We start from the raw sequence: 24,266 nt of genomic DNA on the forward strand, positions 1-24,266 counted from the left end.
CTAAGTGTAGCTACCTCTCTGTTGACAATGGTAATGCAGAGAGCCTGTGTAGGCTGGGTGCTTTGGGCCAGATTGCTGGGTAATGACGGCTGCATGATCAAGAGATATTTCTCAGAGTGGAAAAGGAAATTTTGGAAAGAGAAAATGGCACCTAGACCTGGGGTGTTTCTTTGGCAGCTAACCCACCTGTTATTGCTAGCAGATATGATTTCTCTAGTATTTCAACAATTCGTCATAAAGGTTTTGTCCAATGTAGGCCTCCGTGATAAAATGTGATGAGTGCCTTACCTTGCCCTCTCTTAACTGCTTACTGGAGTCCAGTCTCACCTTGTTGCTTCTATTTCCTTTAAGTAGCAGGTGACTTTTAAAGATTGGGCTTCCTCTAGAAAATATTGTTACTGATTCTACTTGAATATGTCAAGTTGTGTCGGCAATGTCTGTAGTTCCAAGAATCAAAATAATGCTTAAGTTAAATGGACACAGAATAATCTGGTCAGGAAACGTGAGTATAGGGGAAAAGAACAAAAGCTACTACAAATTAACTTAAAACCCTTTATACCCCCATATTGCACCATAGTGTACAGTCTTGTGTATAGACAGAGCATCAATTTCTTCTTGCAAGAGAGCAGAAAGAGCAAGTCCAGGCTCTTGGTGAGGGGCTTAGAAAGGACAGTGATTTGCCCAGGTTTCCACTGTGCACGATGACAGAGCTGAGCTAGGAAGAGATGTTCAGGCTAAGCACTCCTCCCATCCCATCTGTCTCTGTTCTCAGAGTTCTGAGGGAAGTGGGATTGGACAGAAGTGGTGTCTTTGGTGTAACATGTCGAAGCAGTTTGTCATGGTGAGACAAACAGTTTGTCATGGTGAGACAAACTGTTGGTTATGAGCTTCACAGGGTAGAGCCACTACATTGTTTCCTTTTCTTTTACATGAGTGTATAGGATTCAAGGAACTGTCATACAGGTCTCTGTGTCTCATAATTAGCACATGACTGGATGACTTACTTAAACTTTGCTTTTTGATTGAAAGAATAAGATATTGGTAGATGCTCAAAGTCTCCTTGGAAAGCGTATTGACAATGATTCTAAGACACCTGTATAGTCCATGTAGCACTGTGCAGTAGCCTGAAGATGGGCTCTTCTTTCCTTCATTTCGCTGTTCGTATTCTACCAATGAGACTAGAAATGAGTAAGTTTTGTTTTCTTGAGTAGCTCTCTTCTTAATGTTTTCTCTTCTAGAAGGGGGGATAAAAATAACTTTCTTGTTTATATAATGGACTTCTGAAATGATCCTTTGAAGCAAAGTATAGGCTTTGGCAGTGAAATGTTTCATAGTGTGTGCAGGGGAGAGGGGGGCACCTTTTAGTTTTTTAGCATTGTTAACACGTTGTTACCTCTTTATTAGAATTTTACTGTCTATGAAGGGATTTTTCAGAAGAACTATTTTGGTGCCCCTGTCACAGAGGCCTAACGTTTTATTAGCCCCTTGTCCCTTTTCATGATAATCATTGTTATACAACATGCAATAATTGGCACGGGACACAACAGTTTTTCCTATTTGGTTGGGGGACTTTACCATGGAAAGAACTCAAGCAAAAAAGATTTGAAAACCATCATCAACATTGTAAATATCCAAGTCCTAGAACATGTATGAATGTGACTTCACATATATCCTACCCCAGCTTATATTGACCTGTTTTAGAGCAGAATATACTTAAAAGTTACATCTGCAATACAGTTGTTGCAAGCCAAAGCATTGTTTGCTTTGTTGCTAATGTGGTCAAAGTATTTATTATGTAGATATTTACTGTCTAACACTTAGAAAATATGAATTTATTAATCTCTACAACTTTATGACATGCTTGGGGATCTAAGTTCAATATTTTAAACTTACAAAGCTGACAAACATTATATCTATGTATCAAATTCTCATAGTCTGAGTCTAGAATCTTTATACCAGGGTTTGTTTTGTGTTTAAAAGTCTTTGAGGGGCAGTTCTTTAATTAAAAAGTAATAGGTCATATATTAATCATGTCCTCAGTTTAATATATATGATGATATATAATGTATATTGAAAATTTGGTCATTAAAGTAGATATATACCAAGTTTTGTTGATAAGGAATATGCATTTTATTTTATCTTTTTGGATATGGCCATCTTTTTCTCCTTCATAGTACTAGAATTCTGGGAATAATGAATTTTAATAATTATAAGAAAAGTAATGTAATTGAATTCATACTGACTAAATAGACTTGAAAGAAAATAACAGGGACATTTATAATCATGCTTTGCTTGTGTTATTAGTTTCCTGGATTCCCTAAAATGAACTTCATTTCTATTCTTAGGTTGTTGTCTGGGAAGGTATTCTTTTCATAGTATTGTGGCAGAGAAGTGACGTCCAGGTCATTGCATGTCAGAACACATTTGACATTCTGTATGACTTGCGTAAGGAGTTTCTTGAGATCTTAAAGTGGGATTTATATATTACCATATAAAACATTTAACCTAACTTTCTTTGAGAAGTTTTTGGTGTATTTCATTCCCAATATTGAGAAATTACAAACACACCTGGGGTATTTTAGTCCCATTTCTGTGATGTGCCTAGTCATGTCATGACTAAGCACGAATAATGCTTAGTATTGTATTTTTATATTCTGGGTGTGATATTGCATATTGACTATGATTCTAGGAAACCAGGTTCCCAAGGTGACCTTTTAAAATAATATTTTTAATTTTTAAAATTATAATTACATCATTTTGTGTTCTTCCTTCCCTCCCTTTAACCATAAATCCTCGTTTTAATTTCTTTTAAATTCAAGGGTCTTTTTCTTTAATTGTTGAGATATGAATACACACGTGCATTCCTCTCTCTCTCTCTCTCTCTCTCTCTCTCTCTGTGTGTGTGTGTGTGCGTGTGTGTGTGTGTGTGTACCTTTCTCCTTTTCTTCTTTTCATTAGCACAGAAGAAGGCCTCCAACAACATGACTAATCACAAATGCAGTAGTTGCTCCTGCTCCCACACTTCTCACTGAAATGAATGCTCACAACTCTGTGCATGCAACGCAAGATCAATTCATTTCCACTGATAAATGGTGAATGGCCTCAGTGGTATGTAGCCAGTGAAGCCATGCTTGGTTTAGGCAAGGCCTGTGAGTAAACACTAAAACGCTTGAGTGGAAGGTCTCTAATTGGCAGATTATTGGCACAGTTTTAAGAGTAGCACCTCTCATATATTGCCGTTTAATATATGGGAAGACTTTTCCGAGTCTAGGGTACCTTTACAGTAGTAGTGTGTCTGATCTGAATCTAAGACTCAAGTTAATCAACTTCATTCACTTTTTATAAGATAACCTAGCCCGACAAATTGGCCTGTGCTCAATGGGAATAAGCAGATCCCAGATAATCTTCATGAGTGTGTGACCTTTGATTCAATTTTGAGAATAAATTAACAATAGCAGATGAAAAGATTGCTCGGACTGACCAGTGCTGATACTTGAAAACAAATGAGAATGTGCATGGATGCAGTATGTAGTATGTGAGTATGTAGGTGTGAAGTCTGTAGTATGTGAATATGCAAGTATGTAGTACTGCCAATATGCGGAGCTTCTCTGGTATGATAATATGGTATGATAATAATACTGACATATCTGGCCATTTGAAGATCATGCAGGCTGCAATCGCATAAGTTAGGGAGGCAACGTCTTATAAATAGTTCAGCTGAAGCAGCAAATACAATTCATAGAAATGGACTGCAAGTGGGATGAAATATTGAATTTGGAGGAAAGATCTATGAGCAGAATTTTATTTCATAAAAATATGTTTAACTCCTTATAATAATGATAAATATAAGCAATGGATAAATGAACATGCTATTTCTACCTTCCTTAGTGCCAGTGCCCCGTTTTACTCTTAGTCAATTATCAATGTTTGGGCTAAAGGACAGTCCACCTTGCTCAGTTGGTTAGTATAGCTTGGCTTATTTCTCTCACATGCCATATGTTTCTGTTGAGAACCTATCTTTCATAGTCTGTTTTCATATTCTTGCCAGGGTGAAGTCATCTCCCTATAATTCTACTATTGCAACCTAAAATTACACTTTTCCCCAAATGTAGTTTGTTGAGCTTTAGTTATTTTCATATATGTCTGGGGTAATGGAAATGACTCTTCTGGAAGTTACATTGTGTGGACAGTTCAGTTATGGGAGTACAGTGTGTGGATACCATCTTAGCCCTGGCTTTTGTCTTCTTGTCTTATTCTTGTGAGCTCTGCACGGGTGAGGGTATGACACACTGGCACCCTTGGAGTCCTTTGCTACCAGCACTGTCTGTGCTGTGTCTTCTCTGTAACTCTTTCCATCCCTTGATTGATGCATGGGCAAGTTTTAAGTCCTACAGCAGCTGTAGACAAGAGTAGAAGCTTGAGAGATCTAATGGGTGTTCATCAAAACAGGTCCGTGCAGTCCTTAGAGACAGGAGGAGTGGCCCACACTTAGACTGGCCATGTGGATTGGCTCTCATTCCTCCTGCTCCTTCAACAGGAGTTTTGGGGATCAATTTCCCAGTTAACTTGCATGTAGGCCTTCTGGGACAGCATTGTTTCTCAGGGAAGCCAGACTTACACCTTGGGACCTTTCTGGCTATGACTGGAGAGGGTGGAAAACCGTTATTACAATGGTTACTTAATTTGAGTGCTTGTGATATCTAGAACCAACATTAATGAAAAACACCAAGGACTCCTTCTAATTGTTGTTTGGCCTCTGGTATGCTGTTTAACCATTAGCTGACAGGCAGAACCATAGTGAGAATGTTTGTGAGGATGTAGGATTCTTTCAGCTGCATTTAGGAGTGCTTTGTGAAGAGCAAGAGAGGACATAAATCTGAAAATTCTGAAAGTAGATGAGCCTATTAAGAATAGGGTTTGTGTGGGAACCCGGGCAGACTCCAGGGGTGGAGCCAAGATACAAAAGAGACACCTTGAAGGGGGAAAGGGTCTGTCCCTTGTTCATCATGAGGATCAAAATGTAAACACAAAGGTATGATATGAGGTCATGTATGGAAGCTGGGGGTTGTACCTGCAGAAGCCACTAGAATGAGGCTGGGACTTGTTGGTATATTGCATCAACCTAGTCTGACAAGGGGAAATGGGGATCAGCTCCACCTCTCAGAAGAGCATAGGAGACTGGAGCCAGTGGAGGTCTACAAGCTTGGGCTGGTCACAGTTCATAATTAGTCATTTCACTGTATAGCTCAGGTTAATCCTATGACTTGGATCTTTGTGGTTAGAATCCTGTGACTCAGGCCATAGGCAGTTAGTATATTTTGTGCTACAGGAAAGTACAGAAGTTGAAGAACTGATTATATCCTGTCTCTTTGCTGGCACCCCTAGGGAATACTTAATGAGTGATGCTTACCTCCAGAAGAAGAATTAACAATAGTTATATTATGCCTATTAATTTATAGTTACTGGTTGCTATAATTAGTGCTGTTTATGAAAATCATGGTAATTATAGCACTTTACAATTTACCAAGTATGTTCCCATCCACTTTCTTATCTGAGTCTTTAAGTAATCTCTGACCAAGTTAGGGCTGGTGATGGTCACTTCTCTTTCCAGATGAAGAAACTGTAGCTCAGGGAAGCATTTAACCAGACTCAAATCTAGTGTCCTCCCCAATTCACTGTGCGTGTGTGGATGCACTCCTCAAATTTCTGCTTATGATAATTTTAGAGGCTCAGACAAGAAAGGAAATTCACTTGGTTCTCAGTAGTCATCCTGTGGAGTGGTGTGCCCTGCCTTCTCACCTGATGGTAGTTCAGTTATGCAGAATGTTCTCCTCGCTCTCTGAAATGAAAGGGATCCTTCTCTTTTCAATTTGAGTTTCCCAAACTATTGCATTGTGGGTAAATAGCTGACCCTTTGAGGGGCACATTAGTATTTTTATAACCTTAATACGTTAGTCATGGGCCAGTAAGATGGATCACTGGTTAAAAGTATTTGCTGTACAAGTCTGAAGACCTGCGTTCTGTCCTCAGAATGCACATGAAGGCGGAAGGAAGTAATCAATTCTACAGTTATCTTCTGACCTCCAGTGCAGGGTATGACTTGTGCATGCCTATGCACATGTGCCCACATGAGAGTACATGTGTGCATACACACACATGAACACACACACAGACCTCTAATACTAATATAAAATTAAAAAGTTGAGTAACACTGAATCTCAGATTCTGATAAAACACATTTTTTTTTTTACCACTGTTTCCCAAGTGTGGGCTGGGGCAGGTGTTCTAGGGTAGTCTTTCAGCCTTTGAGATGTATGATAGTCAACCTGATACCCATTTGAATGAATGTATACCCAGGTCCACATATTTTTAATCTTTTAATTTCATTTTTAGATCATATATTAGAGTACTTACTGGTTCCTATTATACCTCATGCCCCTTACCCAAAAACTGTTGATACAAGAATGGTTACAGAATGAAAATCCTTATAACATTGACAGTATCATTATTCATCAATAAATTAAGAAAATTCCTATTGACCATTGACCAAGTTCAGGCCTTGATCAAGATGATGGGAAATAGTGTGTCCAAAACAAGTTCCATCTGTGCTTCATCGATCTTACCTTATTGTAGGGATGAGGAGGACCCTACCCAAATGGTTAAAAGGACAATGGTTAGATAGTAGCTGCTACCATTAGAAAGATAAACAGAGTGGATTGGGGGAATTGAAAGAATAAGTAGCATCTGCAGTATATGCCAGGGGGCAAAATCATGAGGTAACTTCTTTGGATAACTTGCTAACAGGTACCCGTATTTAGGAAGTAGCATGGTAATGTGTGGTGGTATCTTAGGAGCTGATTCCCAATATTCAATATGGATGTAGTTGATCTTCCCAGTTTGCCTGATGTAGACCAAGGTGTATTGGGGCTCTCCTTGTGCTGACTGCATTGGGTGGACTGATACATCAGAGTTCACTCAAGTTGTGACCACAAGACTATGTAAGGCTGAGAGAAAGTGGTATGGTGGGCAAAGAACTCATTTGCTTCTGTTTGTAACTTTATTGCCTCACCCTTCTTCCAAATCCTAGGGCCACGTCCTTGTCTATCTCCTTGCTTTGAACTGTAGGCAAACTATTCCCTTGCTTTTCCCAGCTCTGCCCAATAGTTGTTGAAAATGGCCAAACAGTACTACTGTGGTCAGTTCTCCTCTTATTGGTTCTGAGTGTGGGTTCCATGGACCATTGACAGATGAGTACCATTGCTCCCCAGCTCCCTCACACATTTTCACTATATGTGCTTCCTGTACAGCTCTGTGACCTGAGTCCTAAGTGACCTCTTTCTGCTTCATGTGTTATGAGCTATGCTTAGGCTGCCACTAACCAGAGACAGATCTCTCGTGCTTCATGGTGCCAAGTGTGGATTTTTCTATTGGGATATGGTTTCCCTTCTTAACCATTGCTTCTCCACTAAAGTACCATCAATGATTTCTGAGTGCAGAGGGCCTCAATTGTATGGATCCTAAAGTGCAGGCATTGAGGAATTAATTTCTTTCACTTAAAATTTCATCAAAATATCTAAGTATATGGCTTTAGAGAAAAACATTGCAAGTTTTTTTTTCTGTGTTCTTTTCTGTCAGAAAGTGTTAATTTCTTCCTGCTCACCTTACTACAATTTGATAAAATCTTAAAAAAGGAGAGAGGGAAAGGGAGAGGGAGAAGGAGAGGGAGAAGGAGAGAGGGGGGGGGGAGAAAGGAAACAATAGAAAAGAGCAAATTTTTACTTGAGAAATTTGAACTCATAATGTTATCTATGGAAGCTTACTGAATTTGAATGTGTTTTCAGCAGGGAAATCCTGGAGGCAAGACCCTGGAGGAAAGGCGCTCTAGTCTAGATGCAGAGATCGACTCCTTGACCAGCATCTTGGCTGATTTGGAGTGCAGCTCACCCTACAAGCCACGTCCCCCACAGGTAGGTACTTCTCACAGTGCTGCTTGAGCAGTGGTCTTCACTCTATCTAGAAAGTGAAGTTTCTTCTGAGAGCCTTTCATTCTTATGTGAACCTCCTTAAAGCCAGTGGCCCTACCTCCTAATCTGACAGGGCCCCATTGTGTCTCATAAGTTATCAATGAAGTCACAACCCTCTGGTACCATCTCCCACATCTTAGCAGACATTCACTGTCATGCTAAGAACATAACTATCAGCTTATACTAGTTAGCTACCAGTAACTTCTTAAAGGTGCATTGTCAGCATCATCCTTCCGGAGGATCCCTTCCTGGCTAAGTATAGGAAGAAGGGTCAAATCTGTTGCAGGCCTTCTGTGTCCCCTTAACAGGGTTCTAGATGCCAAAGTTAGGCAGGTCCTTTTGCCAGTGTGTGGTTTGACTCTGATGATGTTTTTGGTTTTCTGATTGACAGCACATACACCTCTGTGTGTTTCACTGGATTAGCTAACAGGAGCCATTGTATTATGTTCCCTAACAAATTACAGAGCCGTCCTGCTTCTGTGCTGTCAATAATTCATCACTCATCTTCATCTAAGATCGAAGTGTCTTTGTTAGACACATCCCTATCCCCTTCCCAGTGCATGGAATGAGACTGGCAGGCAGGTTGGGAACAAAAGGCAAAACAGACCAACGTCGAACTCTAGTGTATCTGTGTAGGCTCCGTCTGTCCCAGCAGTGCACATGGACTCCATCTCTTCTTCATTGGCTCAGCTTTGCCTGTAGAGCAGGCATGGTGGCTTTTGTGGTGAACTGCACAGAAAAGGAAAGTGCATTGTTGGGAGCAGAGTCATAGGCCTTTGCAGTAGCTGTCTAGTAGCGTCTTTCACAGTATGAGAAAAACTGAGGCTGCTAAGACAAGCAAGCACACAGGAAGAGAATGGTAGCGTTTTAAGAAGGTTGGCAGAATCTGTGCAGTCTTACACGCTTGTTAAGTAAGCCAAAGGCTGGGTGCTATTGTGCCATTGGAGGCATAGAGACAGCAGCCTGAGACCCAGGCCAGGGTGGGAGCACACGCGAGGCTGTAGGAAGCCACTCTACCAATAGCTTGCAGTGAGTTTGACACCATGTTTGTGTTTTGATGTTAAACTGAGATTTTAGCTTGTCAGTTATAAAGCATAGAAAGTTGTTGAAGGATCTCAAGCAGGGGAGAGCTAAAATTCATTCTGAATGGAAATGGAGGAAACGAGACCAACTCTAAAAAGATGGAGATGATCAACAGAACCATTTCCTAGAAGTGATGCTTATGCTATCATCTGAACTTAAGCAAGTAAATGCCACACACCTAGTTTCTCAGCAAACAATCCAGTGACTGCCACCAGACTCAGTTATGTTCTGCAGAATGGTTTATGGGCTCCTTTTAAGCTGGGTTTTTGTTTAGGCTTTGTTTTTTACTCCCAAGGGCTTCTTTTTTTCCTCTCAATTGTTCTTTTATGGAAAATTTTTTCTTTTAATATTTTGATTAGTTTATCTTCTCCTAACTCCTCTGATATTCTCACCAGTTCATCTCCTACCCAAATCCCCCCTCTCTCTTCATCTCTCTCTGTCTCTCTTTCTCTCTCCCTTTCCCTTCCTTCCTTCCCCTCTCTCAGAAAGTAAACAGACATCTAAAGAAGTAAAGGTAGGAGAAACATATATAGACACAAAGACACACACACATAGGGATCCCATAAAAGCACAACACCAGAAGTCATAATATATATGCAAAGATTGTGTAAGGAATGGAAGGAAGAAGGACAGGAGGAAAGAAAGGAAGGATGGATAGGAAAAGTCGAGCCCTAGTGAAACATTCTGAGACCAGGGACCTCCAAAGATGCATGGTGTGGAAAAGACTGTGCTGGGAGATTTTTCCTGCATGTCAACTTTCTTCTTTAGGATAATGTCTACATGTGCTGCCTATAAAATAGTGCACTTTGATTGGTTTCTTCAGCAGTGCTCTTACCAATTTGAAGATTCTTGCTGCAAGTCTACACTCATGGTCACTGACAGCTTCCTGCTCATGATGCTCAGGCACGCGTTTTCTCACGTGACTAGGGTATATGCATCTTACCTCTGAGATATAGATAGTATACTGGTTTTCATGGGCAGAGAAGCCAAGACTTAGCCAGTAAATGGTAGTCATTTTTTACTACTATGTGAGTATAGGTGTACCCAAAGCTTAGACTTCTGTTTCATTATGTATTTTATAATCAGATTAAAGTCTTTGGTATGTATGTATGTATGTATGTATGTATGTATGTATGTATGTATGTATTTTAATTGTTTTACTGTTGAATAAAAAAAAAAGCAGGAAGGTATAAGTAAAATTGTTCCTTAAGAATCAGTTTCCCATTAAAAAGGAAAACTTTCATGAGGTTAAAGTAATAACTAGTATGACCTCTAAGATACATAGTTTCATAATTACATTGAAGTCTATGTGCTTTGTGCCTATTCCATTCTCGAATCAAAGCATAGTCTAGTCTATTCTTTTCAATTATTCTAACTTAGGAAAGCAAGAGTTAATTAGGCGCTCCAGCTCATCCTACTGTATTTTCTTCAACCCATGCAACTGAAGTGGATGTGTAAGTATTTATTGGCTAGCATAATTATATGCTGTGAGAACAATAATCCTACACTTACATATTAAACTATGTGCCAAGAGCAGATGATGTCTTCTATAGACCACGTTGTACTATAGTTAGAAGGAACCTGAAATAGCCCCAAAGAATAGACTTTCATACCTAACTTTGATGTTTTCTGTTTTGAGGCAAAACATTTTAAATTCAAAACCTGGTGACTTACCTGACCACCTCAAGTAGGCTACAAGGTCTGTAGTCTGTCACGTCTCAAGTAGTCATTGTGTTTTTCCTGTCTGTTTCTGAATCACCTTTATGTGGCTACTGTGACTTATGATCTGCAGAAAATGATGCCTAATGTGCAATGTTTGTGCAGGACGAGGTTCCAGGGAGCACATTTACATGGCAGCTTTCACAGGGTGCCTGTTCTTGACAAATTTTGCCAAAGCCTTTTCCTCTTTTTTCATAGAAGTATCTCCCATCTTCAAGTTGTTGTTAATTCTAATTACTTTTTTGTTGTTGTGTCTGTTTGGACAACGTAGCTTTAACTCTGTATGTTGGAAATGTAAAGGCATGTGTCACTATGCCCTGGCTCTAGGGAATTCCTAAACTTTTAAGGCAGGCAGACAGAGACATGATCTACAGTGACAGAAAGAAGCGCCTCGCCATGCTTTCTACTTTGCCATGTGCCTCATTACGTGCTGAAACTATTCAGAGACATTTTGTAAAAAAAAAAAAAAAAAAAAAAAGGAAACAGGATGTTAATATTGGGCCTTTCAGAGCTAGTGAGGATCGTGCCACACAGGCCTTGGCTCCTTCTGTTCTCAAAGGACACTGGATTTCTGAAGGACACTAGAGCTCACAAATTATAACAGCAATGAAGGTACCTTTGTTTGAAGCATAGTTTGTTTCTAATAGTAATATAAACTATGTGTACCTTAAAGGAGAATGACAGATTAAAAATTCCAGTGAGCTTAGGAGCTGTGGCACTCTTACTGCTGGAGGCTCTCCCAGGGAAATGCTCAGTAGGGTGAGCAACAGTGTTTCTGGCTATGGTGTGTTTAGATGAAATACCTTTAGTAAATTTACATCGTGTGTGTGTGTATGTGTGTGTGTGTGTGTGTGTGTACATATAGATCATTTATATTATATGTCTGATATATCAACTGTGAAATACTTTTAGCAACCTTGACATTATATAGATCATATATTTGTATGAAGTATAAATATCAACATAAAATTACTTTTGTCAGCATTTCCAAGAATAATATGTCATATATCCATGATATACAACACCTTTTGAATGTTTACATGGTAGATACATATACATATACACAGGGACACACATACACACACACAATACTACAAGAAAGTAAACAAACAATTTAGTTAAGAATTAAAACTTAAAAACATTTTATACTGCATACTAGAAAAACATTTTAGAAGACTAAACATTGAGAAATGGAAAGGAATTGTAGGCAAATGGCAGGCCCAAGATGATCATAGAATATCAGAACTTATGTGGCTCATAGATCATGCAACTAAATTTGTAACATAGCAGCAAAGAGGTTTTATCCACCCAGGGAAAGGGTATGGCTCCAGAAGGCTTACTTAGCAGCCAGCTGAATAACCATTTTCATTTTTTCTCTGATCCATAAAAGAGCACTTCTCTGTGACAGCAGCAGCCAGCCAGCATAGTTCTTATAAATATCTTTACTTTATTTTCAAAATAGTATTTTTATGGCAATTTCATTGTCTTGGTGATTTATCAAAAGATTAGACATACTAAAGCCGAAGTGCAAAGTAACCAGAAATCGTAAGATGATATGCTATCCTTCCATTTTCCAGTCCTAGCTCTTGGATGTTTGCTGTCACCTCAGTTTCAGCTTAGGCTCCTAGTTGGAACCACTCTGAATTCTTGCTGATGTGTGTCTTTTAGAAATTGAGGGTCAATCATCACATCTTTTTCCTTCTCCAAAGAATCCATGCTAAAATCCACCTCCTGATTCTTATTCTTAGACTGCCTTCTCTTCCCGCACGGTATTTATTATGGTTGGAGATGTCATTTAGGTTACGTTTTTGTTGGATTATATTAATGTTCTACTGAAACTGAACATTTAACAACCTTTTTTCAATCATAATCCATTTTAAAAGATCTAAAGGGATTTCACTACTGTCATTTAGACTAGTGTAACATTACAAAACTACAAACTGAGTTATTTGTGATTGAGAAAGAGGGAGAAGATTAGAGAGAAAGACAGACAGGACTAGAGTTGCTAGAGAAAGCATTCACCCTGTTTCTATCTGATATTTCTCCTCATACTCTGATAAAAGTGATAGGATAGAGGAATTGCTTTTATTTTAATAATACTTTTCCCTTGACCCTGGTCCTGATCCTGTAGTTCTCCTTTATTCATGGCAGCTGATTCTCATTATGAGGTGACACTTGGTGAGCTCTTGGATGAGGAGCTCTTTAAAGCTCTTTAAAGCTCTTGGATGAGAGCTGTGGTTTAAGGGCTGGAGTTTTCATCTGTACCTTCTATGCTCTGAGATAGGGAGAAGACCTGTGGTTGACTAGATCATGCCCCTGATGAAGGCTATAGAAATTCTAAAGATGGAGTTCAGAGAACGTCTCAGTTGTTGAAGTGACTGCCCTTAGCTGTCCACTAGCAGAAGTTCTGCACTTACGGCCGTTGTAGACCTAGCTCAGAACTCTTGTGTATACCTTTACATTTGTGCCCTTTACGATGGCCTCTAATGTTCATTGCCCAGTGCATGGAGATGTTTACTATTTCCTTCAGCCACTCTAGCAAATGATCCACTTTAATCATTTGCTGGGACCACCAAGTTGGAGATAAGTCACGAAGAAACAACCTGGTGCTCAGCACGTGCAATTGGCGTGAGCATGCACAGCTTATGGAGCGTAGTGTCTGCAGTGAACCAAGGTCCTCTGAATTCAATTGAATTCTTGCATATTCATCTGGTGTCAGATGGGAAATGGATATCAAAGTAAAGATTTATGTGAGGCATACATTCAGAGAACACAAGTACATTTTCTCTTGTCAAGTAATAGGGAAGAGTTGGAGAGCTTTTAGACACCAAGGTTATAATGGGTCTACCATTGGCTGCTTTGTCTCCAGTCTGTAAAGCTAGAACACTACCCTTTCACAACTGTGAGGTACACATCCTGAGAGAACTCCCTTGACATAAACTAGTCTCCAGCACCAATCTAGGGTTGCTTTCATTGCTGTATTTAAAGGTTATTAGCACATGTTTGGGGCTTGCTTTCAAACACGGGGTTTTAAAGGTGATACCAACTCTTTATGAAGACTGCTTGTCCTGAAAAATACCAACTCATCCTTTCTAGGACAGAAAGTTGCTCAAACTTCTCTCTGGCTGTCCATTGTCTTCTTTATCTGTAGCCTCAGCCCTCTCACACTGGGTGCATTTCATAGAGCAGCAGATTATGATGCAGACTGAGAAACCATTTCAGGGGTGTAGACACTGCGCTAAAGGATGTTTATTAGGAATTCATGTGGCCTGAGGTATTAAGTACAATAATCAGGGTGGAGCTATGTGGGGCCATGGGTAGTCTCTTCTCTTCTGATCCCAAGTTCTAGCTTGCCAAAGCCAGGAGCAGCTGCAGGAGAGATTTATTAGTAATTAAAAGTTTAATATTTCATATTATTCACTTCAGCCTAAACATGCCGACTACTGGGAGTTGAGAGCTCCCGCATGCTTATACTGTATGAGGAGCATGGAGTCTTGCAGACACAGGCTTTTACTTTGGAGACTTGTGATACGAACATGGTATTTTCTGTTGAAGCAGGGATTGGGATAGTACCATATCCATACTTCTTACATTTTCTTGTGAACCATAGGGGAGCACACCTTGATTTGTTGAGAATGGATTTGTCTATATATTGACATGAAATGCTTTAGAAATGCTATGTGGAAGATATTAGCTGAAATAAAATAAGATGTGAAAAATAGCCCTGTAGAAGAAAAATTGATGTACATTTTGCAGTGCCCATGTTTAGAGGATCTGGGTTATTTTGAACTAGTCTGTACCTGCCAGAAGACCTAGTTAAATAACAATGGAGTGGGGGCGGACAAGCGGTTAGCTGACTCAGAGTTGCATGCTATGGGTTTGATGACGGGCAATTAATTTTTAGATCGCATATAATTGCACCTCTATAACATTTATATCTTTTCTTTCTTTGTAAAAAAGGCGATGTTTATGTTTGTGTCATATGTGATCAATATAGTCAAACTTAGCTGTTACAATTCCCCATGAATGCCATCAAATGTAACATTGAGAATAAAAAGTTACCACCACCCAATCTACCTCGTGTTGTACCCTGACAGACATGAATACCAGTTTAAAGTATTCAGTCTAAGCCATCTCCTTGGACAGTAATGTGGTTGGGGGAACAGATAGCTGTGACAAGTGTCACAGCACCCACTCAACTGAAGTCCAGGAGGCAGTGTTCTTGCTGTGGCACCTCACCTGTGGTCTCAGAGTTGCCTTTTCCTGCTTGTTAGACCTTGATGAGTCCTTGGCCAAGAACAAGTATTCCACTACCCCAAATCACTCAATCCAGTCATACGTTCTTGAGTTCCTATTTTATAACAGCATGTCAGTGGACACAATTAGCCCTATGTGCATGCAGAAGCTCACATCACATTTGCAAGACTAAAGAGTACTCCTGTCAGGACTGCCTTCTCTATTCCTCACTTTCTCTCTCACTATTTAAATGTCTATTTTGGTAGTAGTCTTCCTCTGAATCAACAGTTCTTTTCCTTTTCCTTTTTTTTTTAAACAGCAAATAAGCAATGTAAAGCAAATACAATTGTGCCTTATCATGTAAGATTATTAGACATAACCACAGAAAATAAGTAGCATTCATGTATGTGTGTGTGTGTGTGTGTGTGTGTGTGTGTGTGTGTGTGTGTGTGTGTTTTAAGAGAAAAGGTTGTGTCTCTAATTGTGTACAGTCCTGTTGTGTGCATTTAGACACACTTTTCTTTATTTGGTTTGTAGCCAAAGTAAAGTATAATGATGGTTTCTCTGGACTGATGATTGGAGCTGCTTTTTAATCACTCACCTTACATATCATTATTATACGTGGTGAATAAGTCTCTGGATCTCCAAACAACTCATCACGTTAGGGTTTAACTGCTAAAGTTGTTTTTCATGATGTAGGACATTTACCAGGAAAACCAAACATTTGTTTCAGTTGATACAGTAATTAATAATATGAAATTTAAGTTTGCTATGTTTTGTCACTTGAACATACCTATTTCCTCACAGTTCTAATGAGCTGATTTTGCTTTGGAATAAAAGATCAAATTGAACACATAGTGCCAATATGCACTACAGCCTTAGTATGATTATCCTTTCAGTTATTGTCTTTACGGGTAGATGGAGGAAAACTTTCTGTGTACTTGTGAAAGCCCTGTTTAGTACCAGAGAAGTCAACTGGCTGCGCTTCAGTATATTAAGTCACAAAGAACTCCAGTGAAAAATAAAGTCCCCCTACCTCTTACCTCATAGGATATGCATCACTGTGTCTGTGTAAATAATTACGCCCCCTTAAGTTTGAATTACCCACCCCCCAAAAATTGTGATAAATTCCAGAAGACCTCAAGGCAAGATCAAGATTATCATTATCTCAACATAAAATAACATTCAAATTCATGCTTGTTCAATAAACCAAGCAAAGTTGTCTTCAGCTGGGCCATCTCCTCCAAGGAAATACGGTAGAAATCCTGTCTCAGGCTGAGGTGGAATTCGTGCATCAAAGTCCCATCTGTTTCTTACTTTACCATAATAAAGATATAATTGCACTATAAAAATATATCCAGGTGAATGGTGGCTCTATAAGAACAACTGAATGACAACCACTGATTAATGTGAACTTTCTAGTTTTCTTTAACATTAACTTCTGTCATTTGAAGGTTGTGGGTGTTTTGAGAAGATGATGGACTATAATTCAGTATTATGCCTATTCTCTTATTATTGGACTGATAAAAGAAATAAATGTATATCCTTGTGTGTGTGTGTGACACACAGAGAGAGAGAGAGACAGAGAGACAGACAGAGAGAGAGAGAGAGAGAGAGAGAGAGAGAGAGATTTTCTGTAAGCCCTTTCACAAGGCATCACTCACCTACATTTTTGCTGTGCTCTTTATTAGTTCTTTGAAGATTTCATGTGAGTTGATTGTGCTCACACCCTTCCCCAAATCTTCCAAGATTTCTCTTTCCTACCCAGCTCTTTGTCTTCTTCCTCCTTTCAAGACTACTTTGTACATCTAAATTCTCTTGTCCACTGAAATATGATACTCTTAAGAGTAAACTAACCCTTGCTTTCCAGCAGCTAATAATTACCAGTAACTCTTCAGCTAAGGTAGGAACTTAGTGTCCAGCTCCCCTCTCCCTGATAGAATTTGGTTTGGCTTCAGCTTGCACGTGCCTTGTGTGTGCTGGCATAACCACTGTGAGTTTATATTTTCAACTTCCCTTCCATATCCAGAAGAGACTTTTCCCTTTGGCCAGCTACTAGCTCTGACTCTGATATCCATTCTTTCCCCACTCCCTTCTGCAATAAACTCTGCACCTTTTTTGGAGTGAGTGTGATATTTCTTTCATTTATGGAGGACATTCTATAGTCCTCTGTTCTTTGTACATTAACCCATTGTAGGGGGCAGTGTTCATTATCATCTAGTATAAATGGAAACTCTGTTAAGGAGGGCTGACAGACAGATTAATCTATAGATATGATAAGTAATTAAGTTGTTTCACTGCTGTGTCTTTATAAGAACAACAGTTTAGGTTTTCTCCTAGAGGTAGTGAATTGTGTAGCCATGCTGTGTCCTAGCCTAGTAATGATAGGAGTGTATGGATTTCATCTCATAGACTGGCATTTCAATCCAATCAGAAAATGATCAGTAACTCACATGTTTTTTGTGCAACTATTTGGCTTTTTAAGTGGAAGTGAACTTTACATATGTATATAGGCCTGTGAAAAAGTACATCCTGTAGTCTTCTTGTAAAAAGATAAGTGAATCATAACTGGATTTTTGTATACATAGATGATAAGCAGTAAGTTCATTAAATGACATCATAGAGAAAATAAAATATATGGCTTACAGTGAAGAGAAGGATTTGCTGCTTTGATTAATTGAAGAATATAATGTTGTATAGTTCATAAATTTCTTAAAGTCACACTATCAGCTGTTTATATGGTAACTGGAAATTTTTCTAATTCTATTTTGTTATGTACTGTACATGGGGAACTGGTGAAGATATTATATATTATTTGCTGTTTGGGGTGCTAGGCTCTTTATTAGACTCCCCATCTGTGCCTTTCCAATGAAGTAGCATACACATTAGTCACCATTTACGTGATATTTTCTGGGCAGACAAAACCAGAAAATAAGGTTGGTGTTAATGTTGTTTCCAGAAGCATCAAGGATAAATTTCTATTTCATGGGATCCTAATTTTAGAGCTCACTCTCTCATCCACTGGACTACATTAAACAGAATTCCAATTTTTAGCTTTGTGTATGAGGAAGTGAATTTCATCGATATTGTGGATGTGCTGTCATAGGAAGAATAATGCTTCTCTGTTTGCAGCAGTACTAAAAGAAATTCCTTGAAGTATAGTCAGAAGGAAGGATATGGACAGAGCAGAACTTTTCATGGCCATCACCTTTCTACCATTATTCAGTAGGTGAAGTGGGGGAGGTGTTGTATAAAAGACCCTGGTGAAGACTTTGAGAATCATACCCTTGAGAGAGGACCTGAGATTTAAGACTATGGACATTGTTCACCTACTCATGTAATGATTGCATGATTAACTCTTTATCTCTTTTTATTTGGTTATTGATTAAGCATAAACCCACTGTTCAGTTGCTGAAGTAAAATAGGTCCTAATCACATAGAAAGACAGACAACCTTCCTTGTTCGTGTGATTGAACATTTTAGATGTTGGGCTTTTAGTTGGGTAAATAGCTTCAAACAAGGAAACAAACAAACAATAACTCAATACTTTCAGAATCATGGATGGCTTCTTTTAGGGTTTGATAAGCTCATCTTAAAATTCAGTTGCATTTTCAATGACCTTGGAAATGCAAGACAGTTTAAGATAAAGGAGGAGGAGTACTAGAATAGTAACACCATCTAATTTCAAATTTTATTACAAATCTAGAGGAACCAGGCAATGTGATCCAGGCCTATGGTAAGTATATGTATTAGGATCACAGATATGGAAGTCCAGAAATAATCCATTATGCTAATGTTGATTGATTTTTTTAACATACTTTTGACATATTTATAAGTTTAAAGGATAGTTTTTCAGCAAACCATGTTGTAGTAGCTAGGATCCATATCTAAAAGGCTTCACATCCTATATAAAATTTAATGGAAAGTAGATTATTAACATAAATGCAAATCTTGAAACTATAAGACTCCTAAAAGAAAACCTAGGAACACTGCTTGTGATCTTTGACTAATGACTGGCTTCTTACATGTTGCTCATAGAACATGAGTAATTAAGATAATGCAGAGAAGCCAGACTTCATGGGAATTAAGCATTTCTGTTCATCAGATGCCTTACTTAGAGCTTTATTTCTGTGAAGGGACGACATGAGCATAGAACTCTATTGAAGAAAACATTTAAGTGTAGCTGACTTACCGCTCAGAGATTCAGTCCATTATCATCAGGGTGGGAAGCATAACAGAATGCAGGCAGACATGGTGCTGGAGAAGAAGCTGAGATATCTACCTGCAGCAAGAAGAGAGAGTGACAAGGGGCTTGGCCTGAGTATCTAAAACCTCAAAGCCCACCCTCAGTGACACGGTTTCTTCAACTACCTATTCCAACAAGGCCACACCTCCTAATAGTGTCACTCCCTGGTGAGCAAGCATTCAAATCTGTGAGTCTATGAGGTCCATTATTATTAAAAAAAAAAAAAAAAAAAACCAATATGACACCATCATATAATTGAACAATGAATAGAACAGAAGTGACTACTTATATATCATACATATGAAAGAGTTTGCATTCAAGATGTATTCAATTGTTATTTCTCAGTAAAGATAATAATTAAATGGACAAAAGATTTAAACAAACTTTTCTGAAGAATTTACTGGATGATATGAATCTGGTACCAGTGCAAGGACATAAGTTCAGACAACAGATGGAAAACCAGTCATGACTGACAGTGAGATTTCAGGGTTTCTCAAGTCTACTCCACAGCTTCAAGAACTCTCTTTCTTAGAATTGTTTGTTTCCTGCTTCAAAGCATGGAAGCACAAAGATCCTTGATTTTGTTCCAGGACTCTGGTCGACTATTTTTGGCCTAAGGCAATTACCTCCTTCCCTTAATCAGGGCCTTGCAACTTGCCTTGATGCTGTTGTACGTGTATCACTTATTCCGGTTCTCATAGACAGAGACTGCCAATGATCTCAGAAGATCTCCCTACTGAGGAGCAGTAATTCATCAACACAGAAAAGGGTTTCAGATGAAACAGGAACCATTACACAAGACACAGGTTTTCATTCCTTTAAGTCTTTTGGCTTGACATAGTCTCTAAACACCATTATTTAAGAGAGTTGTCCTCTCTCTTTGCCATAACCCTTTAATTCAGTTCCTCATGCTGCAGTGATGGCTATCCATACATTTTTTGTTTTTTTTTTTATAACTGTAATTTCAGGGTGTTATGAATCATAATATCAGTGTCAGTGTTTTCCCATGATCTTAGGTGACTGTTGTGAAAAGGTTGTTTGAAACCTCCCAAAGAAGTCACGACCCACAGGTTTAGAAGAGCTGATTTAAGATGTTTTAGGGCTGGCTAAGATAACCAAGTGGCTAATTACTAACCCTCACTAAATCTCAGTATTGTTCACTGCACACTTTACATTGAAATACTCTAGACATTTCATGTCTGAATGTTTATTTCTTTCACCCAGTATTTAAAAAAAAATTGGGCATTGTTTTGAGCTTTTGTTATTTCACTAAGGTAATCCTGTAGGTGCTACTGTAGTTAATGGGATTCATTGTATACCACCAGAGATAGATGTCTGAAACTTAAGGGCCAGTCATCACCTTTAAGGTGGAGTGTGTGTGTGTGTGTGTGTGTGTGTGTATCCCAGGCTAGCTTGGAAATCACTTTGTAGTTCAGGCAGGCTCTGAATTTACAGAGATCTCTTTGCCTCTTCCTCTTCAGTGCTGGAGTTAAAGACATATGATGAATTAAATCTAGTTGTATACAGTTATTGAAATGTATCAAAATAATTGAAATGATGGATTCTATACTTCATACTAGATACAACCAGCATACTTTATCTTCTAACCTTACCTCTTTCACCTTTTAAATTCTACCTGGATAAGTTACTTAAAACTTTTTTGCCTCAGCTTTCTTCTTTCTGTGAAGGGATAATCGTCGGATGGCAATGAGGACAATATTAGTCAAAATAGTAGTTTATAATGAGTTACAATGTGCAAAGCACTTAAAACAGTGTTCGGCATATAGTTAGCACTATATACATTAGCAAATCTTATTGGGAGCTCGGTGCCTATTTTTAAATTGTTATTGCTTTTCTGTAGAGATATTGATAGATAAATTTAGTTTGTGGCATTCTATCCAAGTCTCTGAAATGGTTTATCCATTCATTTGAGCTGACCATCATCCTTAGATTTTTCAAGGACAATACAGCTGTCTGTAGGCTTTGCCCAAAACCCTTTGGCTTTGTCGGCGGTTTCTAATGGATGGTCTCAAAAGCCAGAGCTTGTACCATCTTCTGACAAATGAGTCACCCCATCTGTTCTTGCGGATTACAAAGTAATTTTTCTGTTCAGTGAATGAAGTTCACATTATGACTCATGGATTTGAAATTTGCCTTAAGTTAGTAACCATTGATCTATTGTTATGTGTTAATTTTTCTATATTTACCCAGCCAGAGACTAAACCACGTAAAGCAATGGCTAAAGTCTGTTTATCACAATGCCTTTATCAGGCTGTTAAGCAAGGTTGGCTAGTCTCTACCCACTTTCTCTTTCAATGCTCTAGAGTGGGGTCTAATACTAGGTATTTCTACGAATGCTTTCAAAGCAGTGCTATTGTCTATGCCAGGGTTTGTTTTTGAATATTTGAAAAAGTATATATCAAGACATGTCTTCCAATCCACTATACAGCAGTCAATGACAACCATTGGTTTATGCCTTCATCTTACAGTGGCGATAACTAATACGAGAGAACCATCTTTTCCTGGGTACATGGAACCATAACTGTATATTTAACAAAATAAAAGGTGAAAAATTATAAACGTGTAATAACTTGGTAAAGGTTTAGCCAGCTCCAAAGTGACAGGCTGTAAATTAGAAAGCAGATATTTCATTTTGAGCCTGTAGTTCTAATTCCTCCCCCAGTTCACTGCTGGTGTGTCTCCTTCAGCATCCCAGGCCATGTCTATGCCAGTCATTTAGCATTGTCCTGCTCCCCTCTAACTTTCTTCTTGACAGCAGCATGGGGAAAGCAGTACTTGCAGCACTTGTATTTCCTTAGGGAGAGATGGCTCTGAGCAAGTTCTCAGAGATGCTAGATCCGTACACTGGTGATGCTGTACAAATACTTGGAGGCCTAGAGAGGGAAGTAAAACACTAACATCTCTCTGTTCTCATACAGATTCACAGGGCACATAATGATTGTGCCTGTAGCATAATATGCTTAAACTAATCTAGGGATATTTATGGAAGTCAGCTGAGTAAAAAAAGTTTGGTGAAATCAAAGAGAATGGGTGAAATGGCTCATATTTAGAGATTAGTGACCTTGTGGAAAAGTCTGTTCTTTCTCACAACTGCCTGCGTTGTATTCCACTCGATGATACCTTCAGGCAGTTAACTTTTTGGTCGTGACCTATTAATTAATTAATTAATTAATTAACACAAAAGTACAGTCCACAAGTAGGGAAAGCCATAGTTCATTGAGTGCTTGTTTTAATTTCTAAGTTTATTTTTCTTTTAGTGAAAGACCACTAATGACATCATTTTTCAGCCACTTCGTATCTTATTCAGAGGATTCCATTTAAAAATCAAAGAACACAGTTAACAGTTGCCCTTCCCAATATTATAATGCACTTGTAACAGAAGAGTATGTTTAAGCTTGTGACAGATAATTGTAGGGCTGGAGGCATATACATAGCAATGGATTAACTGTACTGCATTCTGGAATCATTACATCATAACCTGATCAAACAGACTGTGAGCACTGGAAATGTTTGGTTTAGGTGAAGCTCAGGCAGTATAGGGCAAATGTCCTGAGGCAGGCCTGGGAAGATGATATGGACTTTCTGTAAAGTCATCCCGCTTCTGCCTTCCTGTGTGCCTTCTATACAGTGATGACTCAATCCCCAGCATCTCAGGAATCAGAAAGTATGTACAATATTAAGTTACTGTGCAATCCTCTACCCATCCACTGCACAAATACCTCAATGCCCGCAATTCTTCAAGGCAGGTACTAACAAAGTTATGCACATACACACAGAAAAATCAAACCAATCGGGGGGGTCACTAGGCCCCAGGATCACCCTTTCTTCTGGCATTCCTGTTTTGTGAAGCTGCTAGACTTGTTCATAACGATATTATATAATATTCCTCATGACATACAAATGCTCAAGTGCACACGGAAACCACTATAACTACATGGTCTGCTTGCTTTTAGTTTTTATGAGCTAGTTGTTGAATAATCTGATATATGCTGATACTATATCTTAGAAATGTGGAAAAACTCACCTGCATTCTCAAAAAGTCCATTACAGAATGCAGTGCTTAAACCCCTTTCTTCCAGTTTTGTGTTTCTGTCCTCTTAGTCCTCCACGACTTACAACTATATTTGCATTAACGTACTATTGGAAGAGAGTCAATATATAAACTCGCTCATCTGGAACCTATATAGCTGAAGTGTGGAATCAGTTTCAGGATCCAGCTGTGTAACTCTTTACTCTTGTGCTATGAGAACCTCCTAGATATGCTACTGGAAATTTCTTATCACAATCCTGTTCTTAGTGTGAAACTACAAAAACAGTTTTCATTATTGAATTGTTGAACACCTCAGGAAATATTATTATTATTGCTACTGCTATTATTATTATTATTATTATTATTATTATTATTATTAGTAGTAGTAGTAGTAGTAGTAGTAGTAGTATATTTACAATTAAGCTGTTGCTCTACCGCCCGGTCCTCCCTCCACAGTTCTTCATCCCATTCCTCATCTCCATTGTCTCTGATAGGATGCTCCCATACCACCATGCCTCCCCTCCCTGGGGCCAAAAGTCTTTCAAGGATTAGGCACATCTTCTCCCACTGAGGCCAGACGAGGAAGTCCTCTGCTATATATGTGCCAGTGGCCTTGGACCAGCTCATGTATGCTCCTAGTTGGTGGATCAGTGTTATCTGGGAGCTGCTAGGAGTCCTGGTTAGTTGAGACTCTTGGTGTTCCTGTGTTTTTGCCCTCCCATTCAGCTTCTTTAGTCCTTCCCCTAATTCAACAACAGGGTCCCTGACTTCAGTCAGGTTTAATGTAAGTATATGTGTCTGTCTCAGTCAGCTGTTGGTAGGGCCTCTCAGAGGACAGCCATGCTAGGTTCCTGTCTGTGAGCATATCATAGCATCATGAATAGTGTCAGGCCTTGGTATCTCCACT

General features: G+C 38.9%; 1 protein-coding gene across 9 annotated transcripts in view; it reads left to right on the forward strand.

Moving 5' to 3' along the window:
• Lpp (LIM domain containing preferred translocation partner in lipoma) overlaps positions 1-24,266 on the forward strand; it is a 599,229-nt gene that overhangs the window by 280,555 nt on the left and 294,408 nt on the right. For 7 of the 9 annotated variants that reach the window (NM_178665.5, XM_030249029.1, XM_006521957.4 and 4 more), the window contains one exon: positions 7,842-7,967. In NM_178665.5, the coding sequence (NP_848780.3) occupies positions 7,842-7,967 (126 nt within the window). The remainder of the gene's footprint in view (positions 1-7,841; positions 7,968-24,266) is intronic. The other 2 variants (XM_017316922.2, XM_030249032.1) reach the window with 1 other exon arrangement.

The sequence above is a fragment of the Mus musculus genome, chromosome 16 (assembly GCF_000001635.26).
Source record: "Mus musculus strain C57BL/6J chromosome 16, GRCm38.p6 C57BL/6J".
Lineage (NCBI taxonomy): Eukaryota > Metazoa > Chordata > Mammalia > Rodentia > Muridae > Mus > Mus musculus.